The sequence below is a fragment of the Haliotis rufescens genome, unplaced genomic scaffold (assembly GCF_023055435.1).
Source record: "Haliotis rufescens isolate VD_foot unplaced genomic scaffold, xgHalRufe1.0.p SCAF_35, whole genome shotgun sequence".
Lineage (NCBI taxonomy): Eukaryota > Metazoa > Mollusca > Gastropoda > Lepetellida > Haliotidae > Haliotis > Haliotis rufescens.
The window spans coordinates 3,233,591-3,250,206 of NW_025964057.1; the positions used below are offsets into that span (position 1 = coordinate 3,233,591).

General features: G+C 44.4%; 1 protein-coding gene across 1 annotated transcript in view; it reads left to right on the top strand.

Annotated features, from left to right (window-relative positions):
• Nucleotides 1-16,616, top strand: part of LOC124134448 (transforming growth factor-beta-induced protein ig-h3-like) — a 70,699-nt gene that overhangs the window by 41,763 nt on the left and 12,320 nt on the right. The window contains exons 5-9 of the mRNA XM_046499265.2: nt 5,380-5,545; nt 5,949-6,105; nt 7,405-7,482; nt 12,628-12,847; nt 13,728-13,937. Coding sequence (XP_046355221.1) covers nt 5,380-5,545; nt 5,949-6,105; nt 7,405-7,482; nt 12,628-12,847; nt 13,728-13,937 — 831 coding nt within the window. The remainder of the gene's footprint in view (nt 1-5,379; nt 5,546-5,948; nt 6,106-7,404; nt 7,483-12,627; nt 12,848-13,727; nt 13,938-16,616) is intronic.

The window sequence follows — 16,616 nt, forward strand, 5'->3', positions numbered from 1 at the left end:
ACGGTACACATGTATTATTTGGTTTCTGTAAAGCGACCCGTTCACTCATTTTCTCAGTGAATCGAATAAAATGACAATATGTCTTATCTTGACTTTCTGCAATATATGAGTTAATGTATATATTGTCCACAAGGCAGATATAGACAATGTCCACATATCTGTGCCATCACGGTAGAGGTGATATATAGACGATATTTCATGTGTCTCGTGAAACAGCCACGAGTGAAAATATCACCTTTTCCTCTGTCATGAGATGAGAGAAACATGATATTTCACGAGACACATAGAATATCCTATTTGTTATATACTTTTTGTTCCGTTGTCTACCGGAAAATTGAACTGGTTCATTACAAATGTAAAACCTTGAAACGTAAATTCTCCCTACCTGACACACAGAGGCAGTTCACCACCCCTTGTATTTGCGACTTAAAAAGTAGTTTCGTGTTTGCAAAATCTTAAAAATTATAAATAAAAATATCAAAAAATATTGAGGATCACGATAATTCTTTATCATACATTTCGACATGATTTTATATAAAATCAACTTCAACTAAAAATATTCTTGTATACTAGGAGACCGCTGAGAGAAGCTGGAAATACACGCTGGTCAAGTAACAAACATGGCGCTTTACGAAACAGTCTCGATTTAAGAGTCAAATGAGAGATTTACAGTTTATGACGAAATATTTTCGAGAGAAGAATAAACGGCCGGAAGTGATATTAACTCCATAAATGACCATCCGTCATTATTTTGCCTTGTCAATGTGGAACTAACGTAAAAAGAACGTCAACAGTTTGTGTACGGGCTAGTCACTTACGACAAGGGAGACAATTAAAGGGGAAGTAACTCTTGTATGACAATAGTTCCGTCAAAGTGTTATGATCACTGCAGTGAAAGTATAACTTTTCTCAACTTCAGAAAACTGAAGTATATAATAAATACATACTCAGCTGACATACATGTAAACACTCCGCGGGGGGCGGTGACTCTCAGGTAACGGAATCGTCTTGATGTTTGGTCGACAACTGCCAAGAGTTCTGATAACAGGACATTGAACCTATGTAATAATAGCATAAATTACACACCAGTTATTTGAAGTCGATCACGTGTATACTAGTGGGAAGGTCGGCCTGCCCTGATGCTGTATACATATACGGATGTACATTGTAACCTATGTGGTCGGTACTTGGCTTGTGGTGAGGTATTTATGTGTTTTACTTATATCGGTTTACATTTCAAAGACGTGAACATCGGTCAGGCACATGCGGGAGATGACGTCATACCTTCTTGGAGACTGTTGATGGTTATTGGATAACATCTGGTCTTGGATGACTCTGTCGTTCAATATTTTATGTGTACACGCAAACATCTACGATATAAACACTCCGAAAAAGAAACGTTTTTTCATTACAAGTTTTGGAGCCTAGTGGTTAAAGCATTCGCTCGTCACGCCGAAGACCCGGGTTCGATTCCCCACATGGGTACTATGGGTGAAGCCCGCCGTGATATTGCTTGAATATTGCCAAAAGCAGCGTAAAACCTCACTCACTCACTCAGTGTGCAAGTTGATGTATATTCTTTTGACAAAATGTATCCGTGGAATTTGTTTCAACATTATGAAAAGTATGTAAAGCAACAGTAACTGATCATTATGGTCATCGGTTGACTGAATATTTTGACCGCTGTGGAGGCAGACAAGGCTGCATCCTGAGTCCTGTATTGTTTTCTTTATTTATGAATGAACTTGTCATATCATTAGAAAATAAGTTTGATGACGGTAATATCATGGCTGGGGAAATGTTAAATATTACAGCAGTGTTGTTCGCTGATGACTTGGTCCTTGACAGTGTCGCTGAACTACAGCTATTGGGGGGTATAGGAATTAATATTTTAAAAAAAGGAAAATTATTGTCTTCAAAAATTGGAGGTCCATTATCAAAATATGAAAAATGGTTTTATAATGGTGAAATTATAGAAACTATTAACGCATATGATATGTAAATGTTACAAAATGTTATTGTTAACGGCCGATAGAAAACGCCCTCATTGGGCAACTTTATGTAACTTGAAACATTTATATCTTTATGGCTTCGGCCTCGTCTGGTTTGCACACGTGGATGATACCCTATTTATTTATAAATTTTGTGAAAGAGTTTATGATTGCGCATTTCAAGATTGGCATGAATCGCAAGATACCACATCACTTACATTTAATAAGTCTCATAAATTTAATTTAACTTGTGAACATTATCTTTTAAGTATAAACATTTGTGATTATAAACGACTGCTCACACCTTCATAACACCCTTGGGTGCCGTTGTACAAAGCGATCTTAGCGCCAAGGTGATCGTAACTCCCATACCTTAACACAGATTTACGACAGTCGTAGTGTTAGGTTGTTTTTGTACAGCGGCACCTTGGTCTCCTGTTGGTTCATAGAGGTTTAGTAAATTGTAATGATCAAACTACAAACAATGTAATGTAACTGAACACATGTTATATACCATTTGTGCGAAAGTGAGCGAAAATTTCCCAAACCCTAAATGATAATTATAATATCATTACAAAGATTATGTCAGTCAACAAATGGTAATATCATGTTAATCTTTGCCAGGTTCCTGAATTATATCATCACAGTAAGATAAATCCCATGTGTATCTTCCCTTAAGAAATAACTCTCTGAAAAAGTATGTGTAAACCATTTTGTACAATGGGTCTGATGGCCTTTAAAAATACACTGTCTGTCTAAAATTGAAACGCCTATGGGTGTAACTGGTGACAGTATGTTAACTGTTGAACTGTTACGCGAAAATAAAGTCTATATGTTCTTTTTACTGATAAAGTGTCTTTGTCTTAGAGTTAATATTATTGACCTTTGACATTTGCATGATTCTTTTTCTTTGGAAACTGAGAACAACTCATGGAATTTGTCTCGGGTTTCATCGGCACATGTCGTTTGCACAAATCATTCAGTTAACGAAGTTCATTTTGAAAATCATCATCTCAACAATAATGCGAGAAGTTTTGTTTGTTTGTTTGTTGTTTAACGCCGCACTCAGCAATATTCCAGTTACTTGGAAATAATTGAGTCTGGACCAGACAATCGAGTGATTGACAACATGAGCATCCATCAGCGAGCCTGACCACCCGATCCCGTTAGTCTCCTCTTACGGCAAGCATGGGTTGCTGAAGACATATTCTAGCAAGGATCTTCACGTGTCAATGCGAGAAGTGGAGGCATTGGTAGACATAAAGCTGGTGAATCGCAAACATCAGTAGCAAAATAGTTCAACGTTGCCCAGAGCATACTGTCCCGACTCCGAGGACGATATCGGTAACTCGGCACCACGATATCGGCAACTCGGCACCACAAGAGATCAGGGAGAACCCGCAACACCAAAGCAGGCCAGGATGGCAACATCCGGGTCCTTCACCTTCGACACAAGACACGGCAACGTACACTGGTTTACATCTCATATCTGCTCAGATTGTCCGTAACCGTTTACCAGATGCCGGGATCCGAGCAAGAAGGCCCTCCGTTGGCGTTATTATACCCCAACGTCATCTCAACCTAACTGAGCACCTACGGGATGAGCTCGTCAGACGTTTACCTCAACAACACCGGGTCACAGAATTTGCAGCAAATACGCCAAACGTTTCAGGAAGAATGGGCTGCCATTCCAAACGGTGTCATCCACGGGCTTCTTGGTTCCATGGGCAGGAGGTGTGATGTGAGATTCAGGCAGAGAGACACGATATGGTTCAATGGTGGTACTAGGATTTACAACCGCCACGCTTGAGACAGTGACGTTACAAGCAAAGGCTTCCCCGTTAACGTTCAATGAACTATTTTTCACTTTGTAGTCTTCCAAACTCACGTGTTCAACGTATCGCTTTTAAAGCCTTGTAAAAGTTGTAGAATGAAGCTCTTGAAAACTGCATATGCGTTTCCTCTTTGAGGGTGAGTTAATGAGTATGGTTTTATACCGCTTTTAGCAATATTCCAGCAAAACCACATCGGGGGACACCAGAAATGGGCTTCACACATTGTGCCCATGTTGGGAATCGAACCCGGGTTCGCTTTAACCACCAGGCTACCCGACCGCCCCCTCTAGGAGGGAGTGTTTTTCGTAATGCACTAACATGTGCTCTTTCCTCCAAGGCGGGTCAGGGGCCCAGTCGCCTAAGGCGCAGCAATTAGCTGTGAAGAGTTGCGTCCCTTGTGCACACCAGAAACCTTTGATTGTGAGTTCGATTCCCGATTGGCCCCTTATGTTTCAAGGTGGTAAACGTTTGAGACCTGCATCACTTCGGGCTTTCCTCCCACATTAAGCTGACACGCCGTGATTTAACTGGAATACTGTTAAAAGCGGCGTTAAACCAAACTCACCCACTCACTCACTCACTTTCCGTCTAGTCCCTGCCTCTGACTCTGGTGGACCAGACAATCCAGTGATTGACACCATGAGCATCAGTCCACGCAGTTGGGATACGATGACATGCATCAACCAAGTCAGCGAGCCTGACCACCCGATCCCGTTAGTCGCCTCTTACGACAAGCATAGTCGCCCTTTACGGCAAGCATGTGTTGCTGAAGACCTATTCTACCCCGGATCTTCACGTGTCTGAGACTGCAAGGTTACTGCGAGCTTGGCTGTTTTATCTAAATGATTAAACTGTGTATACTTGCGTATGTAACTCAAGAAGATGAATATACTTTGAAGATAACCCTCGTCCTCTTCGTCTCTTTCACAACAGAACGTCACGCAAACAGTTTGTGACGTTAGGTTTATATGGTAGATAATGTGTAACTGAATCAATTTTAATCTATTCCTAGCTGTAGAGTTAGCTCAAGTTCTATGGATCTGTGTGCCGGATAGTCCTGACGATCAGCATAGTAGTTCTAGTTGTAGCTGTGATTGCTATGTAGCTGTGACTGTCCTCTGCGTGTAGCTGTGATTGTCCTCTGTGTGTAGCTGTGATTGTCCTCTGTGTGTAGCTGTGATTGTCCTCTGTGTGTAGCTGTGATTACTATGTAGCTGTGATTGTCCTCTGCGTGTAGCTGTGATTGTAATTTCGGACGTGTAACTTTGATTGTTGTGAAGGTGTGATTGTCCTCATTGTGTAGCTGTGACTGTTGTCGTTGTGTAGCTGTGATTGTTCTCGTGTAGCTGTGATTATTCTCATTGTGTAGCTGTGATTGTTGTCGTTGTAAAGCTGTGATTGTTCTCGATGTGTAGCTTTGATTGTTCTCATTGTGTAGCTGTGATTATTCTCGTTGTGTAGCTGTGGTTATTTTCGTTGTGTAGCTGTGATTATTCTCATTGTGTAGTTTTAATTGTTCTCGTTGTGTAGCGGTGATTGTATACTGTTTTCAGTGAGTCCAGTCCAGGATATAGTCAAAACGGTCCACAGTCTGGGCCAGAGGGAATTCAACAACTACGCGCGGCAGGCGAACATGCTCGACCAGCTGTCTACTGGGGGTGCTTATACCGTGTTCGTCCCCAACAACAGGGCGTTCAGGGAGGCACCGCAGGATGCCAAGTGAGTCTCAACAGGTCTCAGTGATCAAATGGTTCCAGTATGTACCTTGGATACATGATTCCGTAACTGTGATCATCATCGGTAGTCTGGGGAATAATGTATAAAATAGTTCTTTAAACACAGCATAGATCACAACAGCCTTTGATTCTGAGGGGTAAGGGCTGTTCCAGTGGTTGACGTCCCCATCGCGATATATGGAATGTTGCGGAAAACGGCGTAAAAGTACATTCGCTCAATTGATGAGGCAATGTCATGTACCCTATACCAGGTTTCTCAGCGGGTGCAGTTCATGTTTGGATATTGTATGAAGACTTTGCGGGGGTTTTTTAAATGGCCGTCATCGACGTCTGTTGACGTCTAAAACGGTCTGTTAGGTTGTTGAGTTGTGTTGTATCATTCACAGACAAAGTCTGGTGCCGAAGAACTCTGCCGACGAGTCGACGCTGTTGTACCACGTCGTGCCCGGCCGCATCAACATCGGCGACATGCGTCGCGGGGACTATGAACACAGCACTCTGTACAAAGATGAAAAAATCAGAATCAACAAATATGCTTTTGGGGTAAGACTTTCCAATGCTGGTGGCCGAAATCTGATAGTCGCACAACATCCTGTCTTTGGTCCATGTTCTGCCAGATTATGATCCTTGGGTTGTCAGCACCATACCGATCTCTCTGTAGACTCTCTTACAGACCCCAGAGCACATATTTGATAAAATCACCCTATTCGATTCCATCTTCCATTCCCTTCTCAGCTCCACCAGCCTATACGCATTCATTTCTCAGCTCCACCAGCCTAAACGCACCCTTTCTCAGCTCTACCAGCCTATACCCACCCCTTCTCAGCTCTACCAGCCTATACCCACCCCTTCTCAGCTCTACCAGCCTAAACGCACCCTTTCTCAGCTCTATCAGCCTATACCCACCCCTTCTCAGCTCTATCAGCCTACACCCACCCCTTCTCAGCTCTACCAGCCTATACCCGCCCCTTCTCAGCTCTATCAGCCTATACCCACCCCTTCTCAGCTCTATCAGCCTATACCCACCCCTTCTCATCTCTATCAGCCTATACCCACTCCTTCTCATCTCTATCAGCCTATACCCACCCCTTCTCCTCTCGACCAGCCTATACCCACCCCTTCTCAGCTCTACCAGCCTATACCCACCCCTTCTCCACTCTACCAGCCTATACCCACCCCTTCTCCACTCTACCAGCCTATACCCACCCCTTCTCCACTCTACCAGCCTATACCCACCCCTTCTCAGCTCTACCAGCCTATACCCGCCCCTTCTCCTCTCGACCAGCCTATACCCGCCCCTTCTCCACTCTACCAGCCTATACCCGCCCCTTCTCCACTCTACCAGCCTATACCCGCCCCTTCTCCTCTCGACCAGCCTATACCCACCCCTTCTCCTCTCGACCAGCCTATACCCACCCCTTCTCAGCTCTATCAGCCTATACCCACCCCTTCTCAGCTCTATCAGCCTAAACCCACCCCTTCTCAGCTCTATCAGCCTATACCCACCCCTTCTCAGCTCTATCAGCCTATACCCACCCCTTCTCCACTCTACCAGCCTATACCCACCCCTTCTCAGCTCTATCAGCCTGTAATTGATTGCAACTGACCAGTTCCACGTTATATGATGTATTCTCCTCACAGTAAGTTAATCTAAGAGTGAGTAAGTGAGTATGGTTTTACGCCGCTTTTAGCAATATTCCAGCAATATCACGGCGGGGGACAACTACGCCATTACGTCTATATAGATTCATGCATAGCAAGACCTTTTTATAATGGGTTTCGTTAGCTGCTGACATGTGTATTCAGTGGAGTAATATACTACAAGTACCTATCTTACCCCAGGTGACAACAGTGAACTGCGCCCGTATAGAGAGACCAGATGAACTTGCCACCAATGGGATAGTCCATGTCATCGATGGGGTAAGTCAGGGCAGGAGCACGCCGATCAAAGGTCTCATATATCAAGAGTGTGTGTATGTTGTTTAGCGCCGCACTTAGCAATTGTCCGGCTATATGACGGCTGCATGTAATATTTGATTCTGGACCAGACAATCCATTGATTGTTATTATGAGCAATGTTCCACGCCGAGCCGGACCACCCGATCCATTTAGTCGCCTCTTTTGACCAACCTAGGTTGCGGGAGACCAGTTCTAACGCGGAATCTCCACCGGTTCCAATGTAGTCGCCTTTTGGGACACATTCTCTCCCGGGCCCCCACAGGGCTATATATTGATGTGCGGGACCTACACTGTAGCAGGGCTAAAATCATCTCCGACAAATTTATATCTTGACCGACATGTTCGGTCCGTAGTTGTGCTTAATGAAGACATCTTTGAAGGTGAAAGAAAACAACAACACTGTGTGTAAGTGCTTTAAGATCATGGCTGGTGCCAGGCTTTACGTCTGTGGCCGCCGGAGACAATGAAACATGGCGCAGGTCAAGACATATACTCCTGGAACACCGGGAGACGTTATACACGAGTGGTAATCCAGAAATGGTCTTCTAACATGATGGCAATCAAGGCACGCGATGAGTCAGTCAGAATGGTAAAAGTACTTTCAAGTTTAGCGACGCATCTTTTCCCGCTTAAGTTTAACTGTTGTGAATGCAATTGTGAAAGTTGGTTTTAGAGGGACACAGTTTGTTGATATGCTGAGTTGCATTTACTGAAATTCAAACTACTCAGCACTTGCGTTACATGGGTAGAAACGAAACGTTAAAGAAGTTCCAAAAGCCACTGACGTTATTGTTTATAAATATAATTTACGTTTTCATCCCGTCTACCAAACTTGGCGGCTGTCAATATCTGCGCTGTAAATGAGAGTAGCATAGTAGCACTTCACATCCATGTTATATCTTACATGTTACACTGAGAGGCATATGGACATCCGTCAACATCGCCAGTCACCGGAACACGACTACAGCGTGAAACACGTGCTCTATGATGTATAGGGAGATAATAACCAAAACATAATCAACCAATGACGCTGAGAACACGCACACGCAAAGGCCACCGATGATGATGAGATAAAAATAATCCCCAACTAAAACAACTGAAAAAATTGAATCCGTGCACGTCCACTATGGCGGCCATTGCACTCGGACGACCTCAGCATTATGCTACTAACGTTTCAACAAGAATGTCTAATTACCATAGCCCTTCAGCAAAAAACAAAATGCAACAAAAATATAATGTGATGTTTTTCTTTTTTACCGTGGAATAGAAATGCGTCATATCGCGCTACAATGAACACTCTACCACATACCTGACCCTCTGCATGTACAACGCCGTCTCGGTGACGACACTGGTATCCCGTTCCTCATTATCATAAGCACAAGAATGTTAAACACAAACATAGTTGGAGATAGTTTATAGAACGGGATCACATCGTTACACATGCATGTATCACGGATTATTTATTTTCTATTCTGAGGTTGGATCTCATATACAATCGTGACCAACTTTGATATGTTTGCCAGAAGCCCAGACGAAACAATGACGTTGTTTTAAATAGTTGATTTGGCGCCATAATGCATTTCTGATCATACGGCGAAGCCCTCTCACATGTAGCTTCGTACTTCAAGGTGAGGTATAGCGACTTACATGCAGGTGTGTGTGTGGCTGCTTGTACTTGTCCGGACTAAGGCCGATTTAATAGTGCTAGCCCACTGAGCTACCATGCCGCAGTTTAACATAAATACCCCACTCTGACACAGTATACTCCGAGCCGAGTAGTCCTTTATGTAGCCCCTTAATACAGGGAGCAAGACAGGGTAACAAGTACCATCTTTAAACGTCTTTTGTACGACGCGGTCGGGAATCGAACCCCGGGCCTTCCGCTCTCCTGGGGGACGTTCTGCCACTAGACCACGGAGGCGGTCTTATACTTCTAGAGACGGTTACATGATATATCGGAGAATCAGTCTTGAAAGGTTTGGTTTGGTTTGTTTGATGTTTAACGCCGCACTCAGCAATATTCCAGCTATATGACGACGGTCTGTAAATAATCGAGCCTGGACCAGACAATCCAGTCATTGATATCATTCATGAGCATCAATCCACGCAGTTGATATCGATGACATGCATCATCCCTGTCAGCGAGCCTGACCACCCGATCCCGTTAGTCGCCTCTTACGACAAGCATTCGCTTTTTACGGCAAGCATGGGTTGCTGAAGACCTATTGTACCCCGGATCTTCACGGGTCCTGAAAGGATTTACACAAAGCTGATTGCTGCATGCGTATACTCGTGAGTAAACAACGGCTTGGTCTAAGGGACGTGTGTACAGCATATACACCTCGTTAATCCGTTCCTGTGAAATCGTCCGGATTGACATGCATGTCTGGATAAACGATCATGGTATGTTCCCTACACAGACTTTCCAAACTGTATCTGTCCGAGAGGCGGGGTGTCCTGTCTAGCAGGCGTACTTAGGCGGCCCGGATAAACATTGGGCGTACATGTGTTACATTTTCAAGTCTAAATGTCTGAAACATTCCATGTTATAAGTTCTCAGGGAGTAGTTCTTAAAATATTTTAAACACGAGGAAGACAGCTTGACCAGATTATTTTCTTCAGAGATGTACGGAACTACATTGTATACATTTGCGAATTTTCATCTTGGATGATGATCAAAACCCGGCCTCTTGCACACACTGAGCCAAATCAACTTTTTTGTGTGAAACAGCGAACTAACATGTAGCCTCTGATATGAACATATTTTACGGATAAAAACAGTTGTTGAATAACAATTATGAAATATAAAAAAAGGAGCCCCGAGACTCTTTATTTTGAGTTATCTAGATTTGCTAAATATTATAGACTTGTTTGGGCTGTATTTGATATATTAATTTGTTTCAGGGTTTGAATGACTAGTGAAACAGTGTTATTTATCTGACATTGGCAACGTTAGTTTCATAGTGATTTAGTTTTGATCAAACTTTTAGCAGACCTGAAACGGCTGTTGGCGTGCCTGGTACTTATATGAGTGGTGTGTATTGTGATTTTTATATATGAACGTCTATTGGATGTATGTTTTTATTATGTACAGCGTTGTCTGAATGTCTGTCTACTTTGACCTACACAGAAGGCGGGTCTCGAGAGCCACGATGGATGACGTTATTGATAAGTCTGTACAGGGTAGTTGATATCAAAGACCCGCGAAGATCCTTGTTAGAATATGTCTTTACTAACCCCTGCTTCCCGTAAAAAAGGCGACTATGCTTGTCGTAAGATGCGTCTATAGGGATCGGGTGGTCAGACTTGGTTGTACATGTCATCGTATTCCAATTACGTGGATCGATGCTCATGATGTCAGTCACTGGGTTGTCTGGTCTAGACTCGATTATTTACAGACCGCCGTCATATAGCTGGAATATTGCTGAATATGGCCTTAACAACAAACAAACAAACAAAAAAGATCATATCACAGGGAGATATTGTTGTCACCCAACTGATTTGTACATAATTATCGATAAGTGAAAAATGATGACAGTTCAGTAAATAAAATTTAGCCCGGTTGTGCTTTCCATAGCGTGAGAAAAGCTTCATTTCGTCCAGCGTATCGAGACAACGAGTTCTGTCTGGGAAATTAATAAATGTTTTCTTGGGTTTCTTAACACTTGATCATCAAACATATGGAAAGCCTAAATAAGCCGCCATCTTGGATGAAGATGAGGTAGAAACCTGAGACAGGTATGAAGCTATCTTAAGATTTATGTCATTCTAACGACATTCTTACGACATCTTAAGGCAACGAAAGTTTCTAAAATTGGTTACGACAATGCATGATAGCTTTACGATAATCGTAGGCCTTCAGGAGATCGTTTCGATAATCCAGTGCCAGGGCATAACACCGAGAGTTACCTCCCTTTCTGAGTAGAAATCGTCGAGAACAACCATATTGTTTGTGTTTTTATGAGAAAACAAGAATACCCTGGTATAAAAAAGTCAGGATACGTAGATAAGACACCACGAGGTTTATATTGATTTCACCATCTTTATTTAGGACATAAACGATTCGTCTTATCATGCTTGCTTGCTGGTGTAAGGGATATACCAATATGGCTCGTGGTGATATCAAAGCCGCCGACGGTTAATATTGTATGGACTGATTGTGTACCGACGTGCTGCAACTGACACTGGATCACATGAATACATTCCAGCATCCTCCAACTGTAGCAAGACCTCAGTGCTCCTTGAGAATCATGTGAGGCTTCTCACTGTTATTGATAATCACAAACAATGGCTGACGTCTTGTTCTTCCCTGACACCACCACGTTTGTTTTTTAGAATGAGCTGAACGTTTTTCAAGCAATCAGATTTCAGCACACACCCTTTCATTTTATTATGCTTGTCATCGTACCAATCGGGGTGGGACGTTGTTCATACTATCAATCACTGGTTTGTCTGGTCCAGATACGATACGATAACATACACAGACCGTCATTATGTGGCCGGAATATTGCTGAATAAGAAGTGAAACGAATACACCCCCCCCACCCCTTCTACTTATCGGATCGCGGTTCTAACTTACGTGTACAGGCATGTAAAGCGCCACCTGTCGGGGTAGATTCTCACATTCCTTGTCAGCATGAAGACATGTTGTTTGAGAGCGCATGTGGACAGTTAATAGTTTTGTTTGTTTGTTTGTTTGTTGTTTAACACCGCACTCAGCAATATTCCGGCTATATGACGGCGGTCTGTAAATAATCGAGTCTGGACCAGACAATCCAGTGATTAATATCATGAGCATCGATCCACGCAATTAGGATCGATGACATGTATCAACCAAGTCAGCGTGCCTGACCACCCGAATCGTTAGTCGCCTTTAACGACAAGCATAGTCGCCTTTTACGGCAAGCATGGGTTACTGAAGACCTATTCTACCCCGGAATCTTCACGGGTCACAGTTAATAGTAGGGTACGAGTATATGTTCCTCTTGGTACGGCGGCCCGAGGTGCTGCAATTAATATACTAGTATACCGACTTGCGTCTCACTCACTCGCTCACTCACTCACTCACTCACTCACTCACTCACTCACTCACTGATCCCCCGCCAGGTCCTCAAGCCGCTGGAGACGGAGGGTACCCTGGCCGAGAAGATCTTCAGCGACGATGACTACTCCCAGTTCCAGCTTGCGTTGTTCACGTCGGAGATGGCGAACGACCTGCGTCGTCAGGACGTCGAGTACACCGTCCTGGCCCCCAACAACAAGGCCTTCGCCAGGCTCCCCAGCGAACTGCTGGACTCCATCCTCACCGACACCGACACGGCTAGAAGTAGGTCACGAAGCGTACAGGGGTGGTGGATAGGTTGGTGGGACGTAGATCTGGACTCAGTCGGGCATCAATGTCTTTGGGATCATTTCAATTTCATCAAAATCAGATATTTTAGCTCGCTCAATCAAATTGAAGTATTTCTTGATTTAAACATATTATATGTCGGCTTTCTGAAACGAATCAGCCTCACTTCATTCGTAATGGTGGCAACAAGACCCGTTGTCAGCCGAAGGGTTGTAAATTTCCCTGTTTCGTACATTCCGGTCTGAACAAAAGAAAACCTTCATGAAACAAATACCACTTCCCGAAAGTACACACTTCTGAAAGAAGATGCCAGGGTGCTAAGAAACCACAGGATTGTAAGTATCCGCGTAAAAGCGCGGCTTTTATTACACCCATTGAGAACTACCCGTTTACATTCGTTTTCGAGAAATTGTATACTATGAATTAAAAAGCCCCCCCCCCCCCCCCCCCCCCCCCCTTGATTTGTTGATGAGGAAGTTCCTCTGATTTGATCTCCTGTGGGTTTTTTATCTGTCTGGACTGTGGTAGGTATGGTATCAATGAACAGTAAATCTTAACATTAAGATATTTGGTGTTTCGTCACAAAGTACATAATATACGAAATTAACGAATTTGTGAATATGTTTCCTCGTTTCATGGAGATTTCCATCAATAACAAGAACCATGGGGTAGACTAGTGGTTAAAGTGTTCGCGCGGTAACCCGAATGCTAGGGTTCGATTCCCGACATGGGCATTACGTGTGAAGCCCAGTTATGGTGTCACCTGATGTGATATTGCTAGAATATTGGTAAAAGCGGCATAACACCATACGCACTCAATATTAACAATGACCCCCCTTCTCCCCCTTGTTGCCAGAGGTGTTGGAGAAACACGTCATTAAGGGCGTCAACTGCAAGGACGCCGTGGTCATCGCTATGGGCGTCAAGTCACTCGACGGCTCCATGATGATGATGAAGTGCAAGCGGGATGGCGTCTACTTCGGCGGTGCTAAAGTCGTGGACGGTGACATCTCAGCCAGCAACGGCGTACTGCACGGCGTGGACAAGGTCATCATACCACAGTCAGGTGGGTGAAACCAGTAGGGGAGAAACCGTCGGAAGGCGAGGTGGCAGGTTCACGTCACTTTTAACTTTCAATTCGCATTTTTAGCTTTCCATGAATCATTGCACTTAGCGCTCTGTGTACTTTGTTTTGTGTGCTGATATTGTCTTGTCCGATTTGCGAATCAGTGTTCTCTTTTGTGATCACCACAATTTATTGCGGAACATTATTTTGTGTTGTGTTTTTTATTTTGTGCTTGTGTCAATGTGATGCTGCCTCTGCTGCGTCTTTGCTTTGCTTTGCTTTGCTCCTCTCTGCTCTGCTCTGCTCTGCTCTGCCCTGCCCTGCCCTGCCCTGCCCTGCCCTGCCCTGCTCTTCTTTGCCCTGCCCTGCTTTGCTTTCCTCTGCCCTGCCCTGCCCTGCTTTGCCCTGCCCTGCCCTGCCCTGCCTTGCCCTGCCCTAGCCTGCCCTGCCCTGCCCTGCCCTGCCCTGCTCTGCCCTGCCCTGCTTTGCCCTGCCCTGCTCTGCCCTGCCCTGCCCTGCTTTGCCCTGCCCTGCTCTGCCCTGCCCTGCCCTGCCCTGCTCTGCCCTGCCCTGCCCTGCTTTGCCCTGCCCTGCTTTGCCCTGCCCTGCCCTGCCCTGCCCTGCCCTGCCCTGCTTTGCCCTGCCCTGCTTTGCCCTGCCCTGCCCTGCCCTGCCCTGCCTTGCTTTTCTTTGCTCTGCTCTGCTTCTCCATAGCTCTGCTTTCCCTCTGTATTGCTTACACTTACGTTTGCGTTGCCTCTTCCTTGCTTCTGCGTTATAGATTTACTGGCCTTGCATTGATATCTTCTCTACCTCTGCTTTGTATCTTCATTGCTATGCTCTGAATTGCTTTACTTTCTTTCTGTCTGTTCTGCCCCTGGCCCACCTCTGTGTGCTTAACTTTCGAATGGCCTTGATGTACGTCAGCATTTCTTTGCGCTGCTTATCTATACTGTTACTCTGTTTTGCTTTACCCGTACCTTTCCTTTGCTTGTGTGATGGCTCGGCCAGATACCATCACCCAGACCCTCTATTTTATGGTCACTGGCTCTGCTTTGCGCCCTTGTCGCTTCACTCTTCCTCATTTTCACCTCTGTATTTTCTCTGCTTCGTGTTTGCTTTACATCTGCTCTGCTCAACCTCTTCTCCTGCTGTGCTTCTAAATTCAATTTGTTTTAATTCTGTGCCTCTGCACCGTGTTTGCCCCTAATTGCAGACGGGGGCACGGGTGGCCCAGTTCTCCAAAGCGCCGCGATTCGCTGTTCAGAGTTGCGTCCCTTAGGCACGCCAGGAACCTATGATTGTGGGTTCGAATCCCGGTTCGCCCCGATTATGTTTCTAGGTTTGTCAGCACCATGCCCGTGCTCGTGGGTTTCACCGAAGTGGTAAACGTCTGAGCCTGCTTCACTTCGGGCTTTCCTCCCACATCAAGCTGACACGCCGCGATATAATTGGAATACTGTTAAAAGCGGCGTTAAACCCAACTCACTCACTCACTCTCTAAATGCAGACAAGGCTCGTACTCCATGTCATCATGCTTGGGGCAGTATATAGAGCATATCCCTGCCTGGGAGTGAATGAACTGGCTCCTGTTCGTCACACGTGGCGCAATGCCACCAACACCCTCTATGACAATACATCCCCGTGGGCAGCACGGCGGACTACTTCCTGCAATGCCACGTGGCCTCAGTATGGGCGGTACAGCGTTCGAATTAGCTGATAAACCCATTTGATCTCATATAGCGAACGAATTAAATATGTCCCCACACAATCCCATAATCAAGACTCAATCAACATAGGCGTGCGTAACTTTGAAGATACTTGCAATCCAATTATTAAACACCACATAATTTGACAGTAATTAATCCCAAGGGTCATATCAAAGCTGAAATAAAATAAAAAATTAATTCAACGCTTTACGTCAACAATAAGAAAGCTGTTTCCATTTAAGAGAAGCTTATCGGCACTCCATCTCCAATCCTCTATAACCTACACCAGGCTGGGTTGGACGGCGACTTGGGTAGAGACCACTATCAAAACATGCCAACTCCCTTAAAATGCCGAGGCCTTGAGTTTAAGAAGCATGGAAACTTTACTGCTGTTTGATAATGTTTTAAAAATAAAATGCCGAGTTTATCAAGTTCTCTTCAAGAAACGGAACAAATATTCCCCAAACGGATCGCCTGTATCATGGGTTACGCTGAACCGAACAAGGGGCTGTTTATGAGGGTATATCACATCTACAAATACTGGCTTGTTATCCCCATGTCATGTAGCAAAGGACTTTCCGAGGTTTCCATAGCAACACCAACCACGTGATGGCGCGTTAACCAACATGCCTTGTCCGTACACATTGGATACGATCCGTCTGTGGACACAGTGTAGTGACAAAATATGTTGAAAACAATAAATACTCGTAATGAAATCATTTTCCAAAATGAAATTAAATGGCATTTATGAATAGGTGTAAGGTGAAACAAAATAAAGCACGCGAGAAAATACTAGCCTACTAAAACGGGTTTCAGTGGTAAAAACCACACACTAAAACTTAAGGAACTGCACGTTACAATCAAGTTTCTCTTAAATCTTTGCCAGGAATCGGGAAACTTCTTAAATCTTTGCCAGGAATCGGGAAACTTCTTAAATCTTTGCTTGGAATCGGGAAACTTCTTAAATCTT